The sequence below is a fragment of the Pelophylax lessonae genome (assembly GCF_965119305.1).
Source record: "Pelophylax lessonae genome assembly, chromosome: 13".
Taxonomy (NCBI): Eukaryota; Metazoa; Chordata; class Amphibia; order Anura; family Ranidae; genus Pelophylax; species Pelophylax lessonae.
In genome coordinates, this window is record NC_138780.1 from 162,696,434 (window position 1) to 162,709,035 (window position 12,602).

At 37.7% G+C, this 12,602-nt stretch overlaps 1 protein-coding gene across 2 annotated transcripts in view; it reads right to left on the reverse strand.

Moving 5' to 3' along the window:
* Positions 1 to 5,812: 5,812 nt before the first annotated feature.
* MDGA2 (MAM domain containing glycosylphosphatidylinositol anchor 2) overlaps positions 5,813 to 12,602 on the reverse strand; it is a 1,055,744-nt gene continuing 1,048,954 nt past the window's right edge. For both annotated transcript variants that reach the window (XM_082275762.1, XM_082275761.1), the window contains exons 16-17: positions 8,164 to 8,269; positions 5,813 to 6,666 (exon numbers count right to left, since the gene is read on the reverse strand). In XM_082275762.1, coding sequence (XP_082131888.1) covers positions 6,572 to 6,666; positions 8,164 to 8,269 — 201 coding nt within the window. In that variant the 3' untranslated portion in view covers positions 5,813 to 6,571. The remainder of the gene's footprint in view (positions 6,667 to 8,163; positions 8,270 to 12,602) is intronic.

Below are 12,602 nucleotides of genomic sequence, written 5' to 3' on the forward strand. Positions count from 1 at the left end.
CCTGCTGGCCTGCTTGCTGCATGCTGTGGCCCACCTGCTGGCCTGCTACCTCCCTATACTATCTCCTGCAGCTCTGGATGTGTAGGATGCTGAAAATTATATAATTACCATGTCTATTTGAGGTCAAACCTCCGTATTTTTTTTTTACGTTTCCACAAATTGGGGAGAGCATAGGACCACTCTAAGAATGCATTGCCTCCATCGGGAAGGTTTTATCTTACTTTACCTATACAGGAAATTAGGAAAAATATCCATGGGAACACATAAGGATTGATATATATATATACGTTATTAGAATTTTATTAGATTTGAATTTTGGTATTGGTTACCCCGAAATAATATAATTTTAAAGAAGTCCAGAGGTTTTACCCAACAAGTTAATGTTTGTCTATTGATTTCTATGATGAAAAATGCACTGCCCATAAGCTTGCCCACTCATATGTTTTTTTTTTCATAGGAGATTGTCTTCAACAAAAATGTATTGCAATTAACCAAGGTACTAATGGAAAGCATTACATTGTATATTAGGCAGAACTCAAACTAAACCGCACAATACCCATGATATATCCATATACTATATGCTGAACAGTTTTGTTGCCAAAGGACTACTGTGTATGCTTAAATTTTATCTAAACCGAAAAACAAACAAATAATATATTGTAGCTTACTAATCCTTAGATGAGGTGGATGCATTTTCCGGCTTTTCCCCCATTATTTCAACCTGGTAATCCTGCAAATAACATACTTCCTGTCCTGGGGAGCCATGGTTGTCGCTCGGGCTGGACTTGGACTTCTTCCTGACCGATATAGTGTATATATACCACCTGTCTGTAGGTGGTTATACGAAGATCATGGCTGCAGCAGCCATAATCATGTTAATGTTTTTTTGTTTTTTTTTACAGTGAACCGTAGCCTAGTAAAAGTGATCACTTTAACAGAACCAAGATGACCCGTCTACCTCTCTCTCTCTGCTACTTGCAGCGGTTCTTGGGCACTACTGTTTCTCCAGAGAGCCAGAACCACAATAAAAAGATGGGATTGCGTCACACAGAGGAGATGGGGGAACTTGAAGGAGAAGGACAAATGAAGCCAGAAACAGTTTGGTCACTCTCGGCTTCAGAGCTGTTATTCTGTGCTTGGTCAGCTGCTTTGGAGTGCAGGGGAGACAGTGGAGGTCTAATAGATCCATGATTTCTTCCTAAAGAGGATGTGGCACTGCCCAAAGCTATCACATAGGGGGCTTGTTAGCCTCTTTGTGATAGCAATAAGATTGAATGAAAATAATGTAAAAAAGCGTAAAAACATTTTAATAAAAATAATGAAAAAAACTGAAAGCACTCCCACCCCCCCCCCACGCATACAAAGTAAAATGCACGCCGCAGAGGTCCCACACGCATATTTAATTAGTGATTGCACCACAAATGTTAACATCAGAGTGAGAGCAATAGTTCTAAGGCCATCATTCTACACGGATATTCTGTAAAAGCTTTTAAAGCCTTGCCCTTCAAAAAATTGTGGGTACAGTGGTTTGTCGCCTTTTCTGTGCACGTAATTTTTGGTCTTGACATGTTAGGTATCTATTTACTTGATGCAACATCGTCTTTTATTTTACCAAAAAAATGGGTATTATGTTGTGCTTGGTGTGCTAAAATTAATTTAATGTATTTTTTCCCAAAAATGTGTCTTTGATAAACAGCTACGCAAATATCATATGACATAAAAAAAAAACCAACCTATTTATTCTACAGTGTCTCGGTTTTCAAAAAATATATAATGTTTGGGGGTTCCAAGTAATTTTCTAGCAGAAATTGCTGATTAAATATATTTGCCTTTCTGCATTATTATTATAAGGGGGATTGGTGGTTTACATGAGAATGATAACAAAATTGTTTTCTGTTCAGCTCGTGACAAGGACACTGCATGCCTGACCAGATCGACAGGCATTTTCTATTGTTGCCGAAAACGTTCTTTGCCAGAAAAATAGCAATTAATGCGGCCCCCACATCTAAGACCTGGTAAGCTGCAGTATACTAAATGTTTGTTTTTGGGTTTAGCTATCCTTTAAGTTGATTATAGCTGTTTAAGTGCAATTGTAACTACAACAGATCTACAGTATGTGATACTTTTTTTATTTGTACCAACAGTTCATTTTTCAGGACAAGCTTTGGGAGATCTTTGCCTTTGTTACTGGTTTATACACAAAGGTTTAGCAAAATGATAAGATGAGATTTGTAATTAGGATAATCTGTGAGTGGTAGGAGAGGGAAAAATACTGTCACTCTATAGATAGATAGATAGATAGATAGATAGATAGATAGATAGATAGATAGATAGATAGATAGATAGATAGATAGATCTTTAAAGATAAAACTTATTTTTTTCAATTTTAGATGAAGGTAATGGTAAAACCTGTCAGTTTTTTGTCCATTTGTATCCCATTGGGAGATCTCAATGACACAAAAAACAGGGAGCGGAAATTTCTCCAATCTGATGGAAATCAGCTTTAGGAAATCTGTCATCAGAGCAAATGTCTTTTTTGGAAAGTTTCCCTTCTATTCTCTTTACGACAGTGGAAAAAGAACAGTAGTCACCAGGATAAATAGAGACAGAAAATATCCCTAGAAGGAACATAGACAGTTATTAAAACCTACACAATTTACTCCTCCTATACGTTGTTCACAAACAAGGTGCTCAGTCACAGTGGTACCATATAGAACTGAAACTGTGTGGTTTGGCAGATGTATGTAAATTACATAGGTGGCTACACAAAATTGAGTACTGTACAGGATATTTTTTTTATTTACACTACACATTTTGCAGGACAAGCTTTTGGATATCTTCTCCCTTCTTCTGGTCCAAGCAGTACACAAAGATGTAGCAAAATATTATATAAAGTGTAGGTTAATTAAAAAGTTTTTTTTTGTTTCAGATAGTGTGGAGATGGGATGGCCCCTTAACAGAAAAGAAAAACCATAAGGTTTAGAAAGAATGAGAGTGCCACAACTGTTTCAATAGACCATTAAAAATCATTATTTAATACACCGTGCTTCAGGGGCTAAACAATCCCCCTTCATCAAGGCTTGTGTAATGATACTAAATGTATCAGTGCTCTAGACTATAGTTGTAGGGAGAAAATAGATTCCATGTGAACTATTGAGTGCCAGACTAAAAGCACCATTCATAGTAATAGTGATCCACTGAGAGCAGCCTCTAAGGACCCAGTCTATGGCCACGGGTCATAAAAAAATCTTTATATTCAGCTCTCCTACACTACATTCAGAGAAAAGAAAAGCCAGCACACTAGGTTCTAGTTTGAGCCTTCACGGAGGTTCCATTGGACCAATGTAGTTTTTCAGACGCTATGGTTCCTTCATACTATTACTTTGACAAAGAGGGCCATAGTATCTCCAAAACAGCATGCTGGTCTAATTTAATTTACCTTGTAAAGATTACTTTAAGAAATATTATGCCCAACTCCAGATAAAGGCAGGGTTCAAGCTTTTGTTTTATTATCATCTGTGTCCCTAATGGGTACATTTCTCCTCTCTTCTGTGTCAGAACAGAACTGATGGGACATCTCTCAAACAGGCACACAGCAAAAAATGAAAAACAGATTTTTAGTAGAGTGAAGAACTTTCAAAAATATTTTCATTGTAGTCATGCCTTCCTTCCCTGGTGATAAATGCACCTCCATTTATTATCTATGTGTCACAGGGTAGGAAGTGAGGGGAAATCTCCATCCAGACTTATGCCCTGTACACACTATCAGATTATCTGAAGACTTTTGTCTGCAGACTTACCAAAACCATATAATATGAGGTCAAACCTAAACATTTTCAATTTGTATGCAATCCGGCAGGCCCTTGCACTACATAGAAAAGGTAAATCTGAAGACAAAAGTCTTCAGATAATCTGATAGTGTGTACAGGGCATTACACTGTGGTCACTGGCAGCTACTTATTACCACCAACAACAGTGTCTATAGCTGGATACACACTATCCAACTTTTGTTGGTAGATTTCCTTCAGATTTACCTTTTCTATGTAGCGCAAGGGCCTACCAGATTGCAAACAAATTGAAAGTGTTTAGGTTTGACCTCATATTATATGGTTTTGGTAAGTCTAAAGGAAAAAGTCTTCAGAAAATCTTATAGTGTGTATGGCCCATAAGTCTGGTGTCCAGAAAGGAGCATCAGAGTAAATAAAGGTTACCAATACAGATTGCTAACATTTTAATCTGAGGTCTCAGTTACTTTTAAGTCTTCGTTTCTCTGTTCCAAGCCCTGATGAAGAGGGGGGGGGGGGGGATAGCCTCAAAGCATGTTCAATATATTTTTTTTTATGGTTAAATTGTGAACTACTAAGCACTCCTTGAACCCTTTCACTATATGGTCTGTTTGTTCACATTAGGAATCATTCTCCGGGACTTATTGAGGGAAACCTGTTTGTTTTGGAGCAGCCTCACAAAGCCAGTAAGCCTATTTAAAAATTTGTTACATCTGATTGTTTGCATGAACATAGGAATCCCCATGCCTCAAAGTTTTCTTACATATCTTCTGGCACAGGTTTCTTTTCATATACAATTGTTTTACAATTTATTTTATTGTGCAGCTAATTCTTTTGTAGGTGTACTAAATTTAAAACATTTTGAATCTGCTTTTTCATTTTCTAAAAAGAGAAATACATCTTATCAATAAAATATTTCCTGTTCCACAGAAATCTCAGCTTATGACACTGAAATATTTGGTCTTGTCCCCCCAAAAAAGAACCAGTACACCATTTCTCATACCTTACCTGGAAAGAGGCTTTATTGAACATAGCTGTAAAAGTTTTCTTTTTGTTTCAGTTGAATAACTGAATCAGCATAAACATTTCTACAGAATCCAAAATAAAAATAAAATAAAGAAAAAAAATATACTCGAATCTGATCATAATCTATGATATATCATCTTGTGCTTCAGTTTTTCTGTTTAAATCAATTTCAGCAATGTTAAATATGTTTTTTATTTATAGCCCAATTGTTTGCATAACATTTTTCATCAAATGTTTTAAAGAACATAAAAGAATAATTTTTTGTGTAGATAAAAGTATTTTTAAATGAAGTTAAAATTTAAGATAATTTAAAGAAACCAAAAATATCTTCAAATGTTCATAGCCAACGTTATAAGGGACATATACAATGCATTGAAAAAGTGGCTGGTTAAAGTATGTATTTAATCAGGTAGCTCAGTCATTTTTTTTTTACAGTTTTATGTAAAAGTGTATTATCTTTTTTTCCAAACTTGCCAAAATAATAAAATACTATGTCACAATCTGCACAGAGTCTGATTAGTGGGCAGAGGCATCGGACCCTCAAATTTTGAGATCAATAATTCAGACCCAGAGATTCTGTCAGGGTCGAACACACTGCAGTCTGCTGCTCAAAATGCTTTCCTCTTAAGATCAGACTGATTTCATTTCAAATGTAGATAAGAGTAAGAAAATCACTTTTCCCGTTTCAAAAGGAGAAAAAAAAATGAAGATTGAAAGTCTTTTGACAACTTTTCAAACTCCTTTAGTTAGCAGTAATATGAAAAGTTGTTCCTTCTCATTCGGGGTGAGATTTCCATTTTTTGTCAAACTGATAATGCGCAAGAAGGCCATGACTGTTTTAAAAGGTGAAACAAATTCTTAAAAAAATATGACGTTTAAGATCTTATGCAGCAACATAAGTTTATGTACTTCTGTAGCAATTTTTTTTTCTCGGTTTTTGATCTGGCCTGTGTTCTCTTCGTGTGGACTGCAGTTTGCTTATAAAACAGTTTGTTTCTTTATTTTTATTTTCACAAACCACTCACAGCAGTGCAAGCTTGTTTAGCTAACTTTTTCAGGCTTGTTATTTGAAGGCACTTGGTTTCCTGGCAATTTATAAAAGGTGGTGGTTTGGTTCCTTTGTTACAACTGATGGACTTGGTGACTTGAACTCGTGGTCCACAAGCAAAATCCCAAAAGCTGAAAAAAGCTTGTAAGACCGAGCTGTTCTTTCTTGGAGACGACTACATGCAAAAAAGATATAGCATACCTTTTGTAGCAAAGCTGTGATAAAATGGTGTACGTGTTCTACAGAGGTTTAGGTTTGAATGGTGGCAGCCAAGGCAAGAGGGCTTACGTAGACTTGTTCCTTCCTAAAAACCTTCTTGAACTGAAAATGAATGCCAGATCTTGGTGTACCCTGTTAACTGTGAGGTTTAGGTTGGCAGGCCTTTAGGTGTCCATGGTAACAAGCAAACTCTTTTCATTTGAAAGAAAACCAGCCGTGACGTTGTGCTTTGACAAGGATTTCTTAATTCCTTTTTTGTTTAGAGAATATTCGGATTTTACTGTATTTGTGAAAGCCACAGAAGCACTGTGAGGTCTCCTCTTATATTTCAGGTCTCAAGTGTAGTTTGTAGTAATGTATGTTCTATGTTCCGTTATCCCCAGTGCCTTTGTGGAGGAATCTTTGGTAGATTGTTTTCTAGATGTCCATTTTCAAAGACTCTTTCTTCAAACCAGTGCCTAGTGAATCTTTTGTAGCCTCTGCCAGAGTGTGGTCACCTTTGATGACTTAAAAAAGAAAGGAAAAGGAAAACTGGATACAACCATATATGAACTAAAGTCCCAGACACTTTAACACCTGAAGGAGGAGCTGAAAAGAGAATAGAAAGTTGTGTAACTATTCAATAGTAGTAGATAACATCATATTTTGTATTTTAAAGGCTTTTAAAATGTATAGCATGGGCATTTAAAATATAAGGATAATGATGTTCACTTCATGAGCAAGTTATGTACCTGGGGGGCCTTAGAATCTAAAGGTGGTCATACAACATGCCAATTTTAGCAAGTGTTGACACACAACTGAACATTGCTTGTGATAAACCAGAGTGTTAAAAGCATTTAGGAATCAAAGTATTTACTACTATATGCATCAAAGTGAAAAAGTGGTTGCACAAAAATTGTTGGGGAGAAGAATTTTAGAAGATATAAACACTGTCCATCAAAAAGCATCTTTTAATACTATATCTACGCTCTAATATTCCTAGCTTTGTTCTTTGGCTGTTTGGATGATTAGGCCTACCCTAATGTGATTTAACTCCTCGTGTTGCATTCCCCTTGATAATACATTCAATATAAACCTAAAAGAGTGAATGGGACCCCTTCATAATGGGCACAGTAGTGTAATGGGAACAAGAGTGCAGAGATTTCTCCACTAGCGTCACTAATTTGTCTAAAAAATGTTTAGGTAGTTTATTTCTACAGTATCTATCAAAAACTGAAATATCTGCTTTAAGTAAACTGGGCTTCATAAAGGAAATCTTTACTGAGAGAATATGAAAGCTGCAATTGTTAGAACTATGTCCTGAAACAAGTATGTATGTTAGCAGGTGCAGTCTACATTCTCCACTGCAGGTGGTGCTAACCTCAGCGACACTACAGTTGGAGAGGAATTCAGGAGGAATTCAGGAGGAACATGGTTCCTCTATGACTTCTTGGGTCACTAGGAAAGTGATCCATATGGATGCTGCCTCCCCATGTACATCTGGCGACCATCTTGGGTCAGACCGAGCCGTTTGAAGGCCCTGGCTCGCAAGTTTGGTGCGCATTTAGCAAGTTGGTAGAGTAGGGACAGGTACCCCACCTGTGAGGGACAGCAATAGCGATAGGAAAAGGTTCCTTATGAAGAGGGAAAGTGTGGGGTCACATATCTTCTGGATACCTTCCTGATTGGGCACAAGACAGCCAGCCCGCATTCTGTCCCCTCTGAACAGATGCGGTTAGTCCATCTGAAATCTGAATTCTTTAGGTTGTGGCAAGCTGTCCCACTGGGTTTGTTGTGAACTGTTAATGCATTACTTCAATACAAGTTTTCTATTGCACCCTACTGTGTGAATTATTGCCACTGCCCACACTGCACCCCCACCTACATGTAGATCAGGACTTCTAATTTCACTGACTTTTTAATCGTTATGGTTGGTGAATCAGAAACCGCTGAAGCCAGAAACAACCAGCCACACACTTCTCAGTACAGGTTGTCTTTCAAGTTTAGTTATGAAGCTGTCTAGGCTAGCTTTCTGATCTTGGCGGCACCTTGATCACCAATGGACAAATTAAACAATATGTATTACAGACAAAATGATGCACATACTAGTGGCTGGCTGATCCATCCTTGTACATTCTCCTTCGACGATTGATACATCATCTATGGCAATGTCTCCTTCTATACCAGGACCTCGAACGCCCTCAAATATTATCTAAAATAGAAAGCAGTATGTGAGATATAGCAAAACTGAATAATGTAATGGTAAATTGAATGAATTGCTTGTGTAGAAATTGTATTCAGAAAGTAAAAATTTTTGCCTCCTAGAGTATGTTTAATGTCTTTCTTACTCTTCAGGTGATGGTTATCTATTGTACAAAGTGGGAGCACTAGAATGAGAACATTGTTTTTCTTTATGGTCAGAAGTATATCTAAACGTATGTCTTATACAAAAAATAAACCTAAGGGTCACTGTTCTGTGAACTTCAGCTCTGTTGTTCCAGAACGCTACAATAAAAAAACTCAACATAGAAACCGATTCGGCTTTAAGCTGACCCCATGTTCACATGTCCTACAGCAGAAGCATGTGTTGTTAGAAACCTCATAGTACAATCCGTTTGAGTTACAGGGTGAAGAGTGATACTTAAAGTATTTACAGGTGTAGAACACTCAGACTAAGTAAGACGATCACCTCATCTTATAGCTGGTGTACCCTGACTGATAATGTACCACATGTATTTGGACATTTTACTAATGTTCTCAGATTACTATAGAAAGAGTCTCACCCCATCTTATAGCTGGTGACTCTGAGTCAGAGAAGATACTCTGACTGTAAATGTACCACATGAGTAAGGACTTTTACCTATCTCATATATTGTTCTGTTGATACTCTTCATAGGAGGGTATAACTTGGGCAGACATTTCTCAACTTAAAGTGGCACACCAGCCAAAGTTGACTGATGTTCTAACTCATCATCTCTTTCCTAGTGTGGCTCCATTTTGATTGGGCGACAATTCCCCTATACATTTTTGACCACTTCTGTTAACTAAATGTCAATGCAGTACATGTTTCACTACCTAGCGTGTCAGTTAACAAACGTAAGCATGCATCCAGATATGAAAGGTCTAATATGTCTTCTATCTGCTTGTCTTAGATCAATGAGTCACTAGGTAGTGAATATAGGATCAGGTATATAGTATCAGAACCAACACCTTTAAAAAACCTCAGTGATGGTGGTTCCCTTATTATTGTCCTCATAGGTTTCCTTTGTGAAATGTGATATAACCCTTGGATTTAATGTGAATGTCTGTGGATAGAATGTCACAATATTATATATACATTTAGGAGGGACCAATAAAATTATGCCATTGAAATACTGTCCATGTATCAATTGGCTTACACAGGGAATGAAAAGTCATATTCTCTCATTTAATTATGCAATGGGGTTTATTTACTAAAGGCAAATCCACTGTGCACATGGAAGTGCAGTCACTGTAGATCTGAGAGGGACATGCAGGGGAAATAAAAAAAAACAGCATTTTTGCTTGTGCATGATTGAATGAGAGAAATCAGCAGAGCGTCCCCTCAGATCTAAAGCGACTGCATTTCCAAGTGCACTTGTAGTGCACAGTGGGTTTGCCTTTAGTAAATAAACCCTCATGAGTCATTTTAATGTTGGGCTGCTTATGATTCCAATCCAACCGAATCTTGTGAGTTTGAAAATAATGTTAAAATGAAAAAGAAAATGTACTGTACTTTGTTATATACAAAAAACAACACCCAATATAAATTTCCTTAAACCAAAAATTTAACACACAAACCTCACAACAGTTGCCAACATAGATCTGTGACGATGAGCGGAGTGTGGGCCCTGCATGCCATGCTACAATGTAGTTAGGGTATCTTGTAGCTGCTTATATACTTACTGTATATGGACATTTCTATGAACAGAGCGGTCATTCAAACACCAGTTAGCTACAATAATAAACAATCACATTCCCTATGTATTTCTTTGGTTATTTGTACCTGCCCTCTGTATAAATGACAGTGATCTACATACATAAAGATGGATTGAGCCTGTCACATTCAAGAAAATATAAGTAACACACATGAATAATGCTGCTTCCAGCTCTCCCACTCCACTGAGCTCTACGATGATGGCTCTACGATGATGGCTATTACGCTGTGCAGTCAACGTCTACCTAACTCCATATCTGTTTCTGTGACTTTAATTGGGCTAATAGACCGATCATCCCTAAATCTCGAACTTTATCATGAGAAAGTGAATTCTAGAAGCTTACAATGTCCAGTACAAGGTGCTCATTTGAAATGGGAAAATCTCTCTTTTGGAAACCACACAGTTAAATAATGCAACTTGTTTTAATGCAGACTATGTGATTCTCCATAAACCTTCTGGGATTTGGCCATTATGTTTTAGGTGAGGGGGTGTTTTTTCTCCTCTGGTGCTCAGAACAAGAAAATAACTCTTCTTTACTTAATTTATCCCTCCAGGCCAATTATAATCCATCTGCAGGATGATCATTTAGTTTCTACTGCAAGTCACAAGTCTGTGTTTAGTGCTGCAGCGTCAATGTGTCAAACAAGAACATCTAAGTGAATGATTTGCCTTTATTTAAATGGGTTTCTACAGACACATACTAAAGAAACGCAAATTAAAGTTTTAGTAAAAAACAAACTATTTGAACCAAGGGTGGAGATTCCACCTGTCACTCTTTCCTCTTATGAGCCTGTTTTGCAATGACTGTCATAGCCACTTTCTTCGCTCACTCTATAGCTTATTGAATCAGGAATACAAGTTACAGGACGACTATAGGGAAAAGTTGGAAAAAAATGTTTTTCTTGTATCAATGAAGTCATTTAATTCCCATAATACATTTGAGGTGTCTTGCTGACTTTGAATACTAGAAACAGAGAAAATTAGTGAATTAAAAAAAAAATGGGATTTACCATACTGAGAAGGTAGATCTAGAGAATTGCCCAGTTGTACAAGAAACAATCAGTGTCAATGTGTCTACCATTTTCGAAGGAGATGCAAAGCCCCGTACACACGTACCGATTGTCGGCCGTAAATATTCGGCCGACGACCGATCGGCCGATTGTAGGCTTGTTAGTATGATGCTTCTGACAGCGCATTTTCGGCCGAACAGAATCTGTCGTGCAGGCATTAAAATTTTTGTTGGCCAACACCAGAACGGCCGATTGTTCGCCAGTCAGTACAGAATTCGGCCGACAGACAGCCGATTAGCAAGACTGGGCATGCTCAGAAAAGAAAAAAGACAAGGAAAGTTAACCATCACATGACATCACTTCTGCAGTTGGCTGTTGTTGGCCGACAAAATTCGTGTGCAGTCTTTTGCAGTTTTCAACAGACACGACAGCCCTGGACAAAAGACGGCCGATCGGTACGTGTGTACGGGGCTTAAGGACAGAATTCAAACTGGTGATGTACATTATTTTAGGCTGTCGGACAATGAACTGCATAGGGGCGTCTCCCTCCCTTCTATGGAACGGGGGTAAAAATGTTAGTTGTTTAACCACTTCAGCTCCGAAAGATTTACCCCCCTTTATGACCAGGCCATATTTTGCAATATGGCACTGCGTAACTTTATAAATAATAAAGTGTGTTTGCGGTTTATGGGTGGTATCCAATCATATCCATTTATTGGCTATTTAATCCCCCGAGTTCAGATGGTGAATTGGACTTCCTGATGACACTATACAGCTAAATGCATTGTGGTCTGTTTACTATCTGAGCTTCCGGTATATCCGGTGACGTCACTTCCTACACTCTCGTGGAACGCACGCCGGCCGCAACCTCGGGGAGTTTCTGGATAAGGGTGAGCGAGCCTTCTGATCCTACGAAGGGGGATGAGATTTCTGTCTGGCAGTTCTCACAAGTGTCGATTTTGGGCACTTTTCTTTGTAAGCGCAATATTATAGTGTGTATGTTGGCTCCTTAATATAACGCAGTTGCACTATTACTTGTTTATGTTCTTTCCTTTCATATTATCTCGGTTTGTGGGGAGGAGAGAGAACATGTTTACTGGACTGGATACCCAGATATTTAAAAGGCTATTTAGGTCACAGCGACCTGGGACTTTCTGTTGAGCATTTAGTGTGGATTGGCTCATGAGGTGGAAAGGCTTCTATGAAGTGCAGTAACTCTACAGGCACGGTGTTGGGGCAGATAATTTATATTTTTGTGGTTCATGGACTTTTTTTTCTGTACAACACGTATATATATATTTATTTGTCCTCTATTCATCAATTTTTCTGTTAGCTTATTTATGCACCTGAGCACTTTTTTGTCTTTAGTGTACACAGTATTTTGTGAACCATGCCATGTGCATGAATATTGCATTGAATATTTATTAATTCACATATGCACTTATGGAGTTTATGCACTTTGACACTTTAAATATACACATGGATGCCAGCATCTAACTTTTAATGCAATTTTAGATGCACTTTTTTAGTTTATAGACACTGATACCAAAAAATCAGTTTAATAACTTTTTATTCTGTG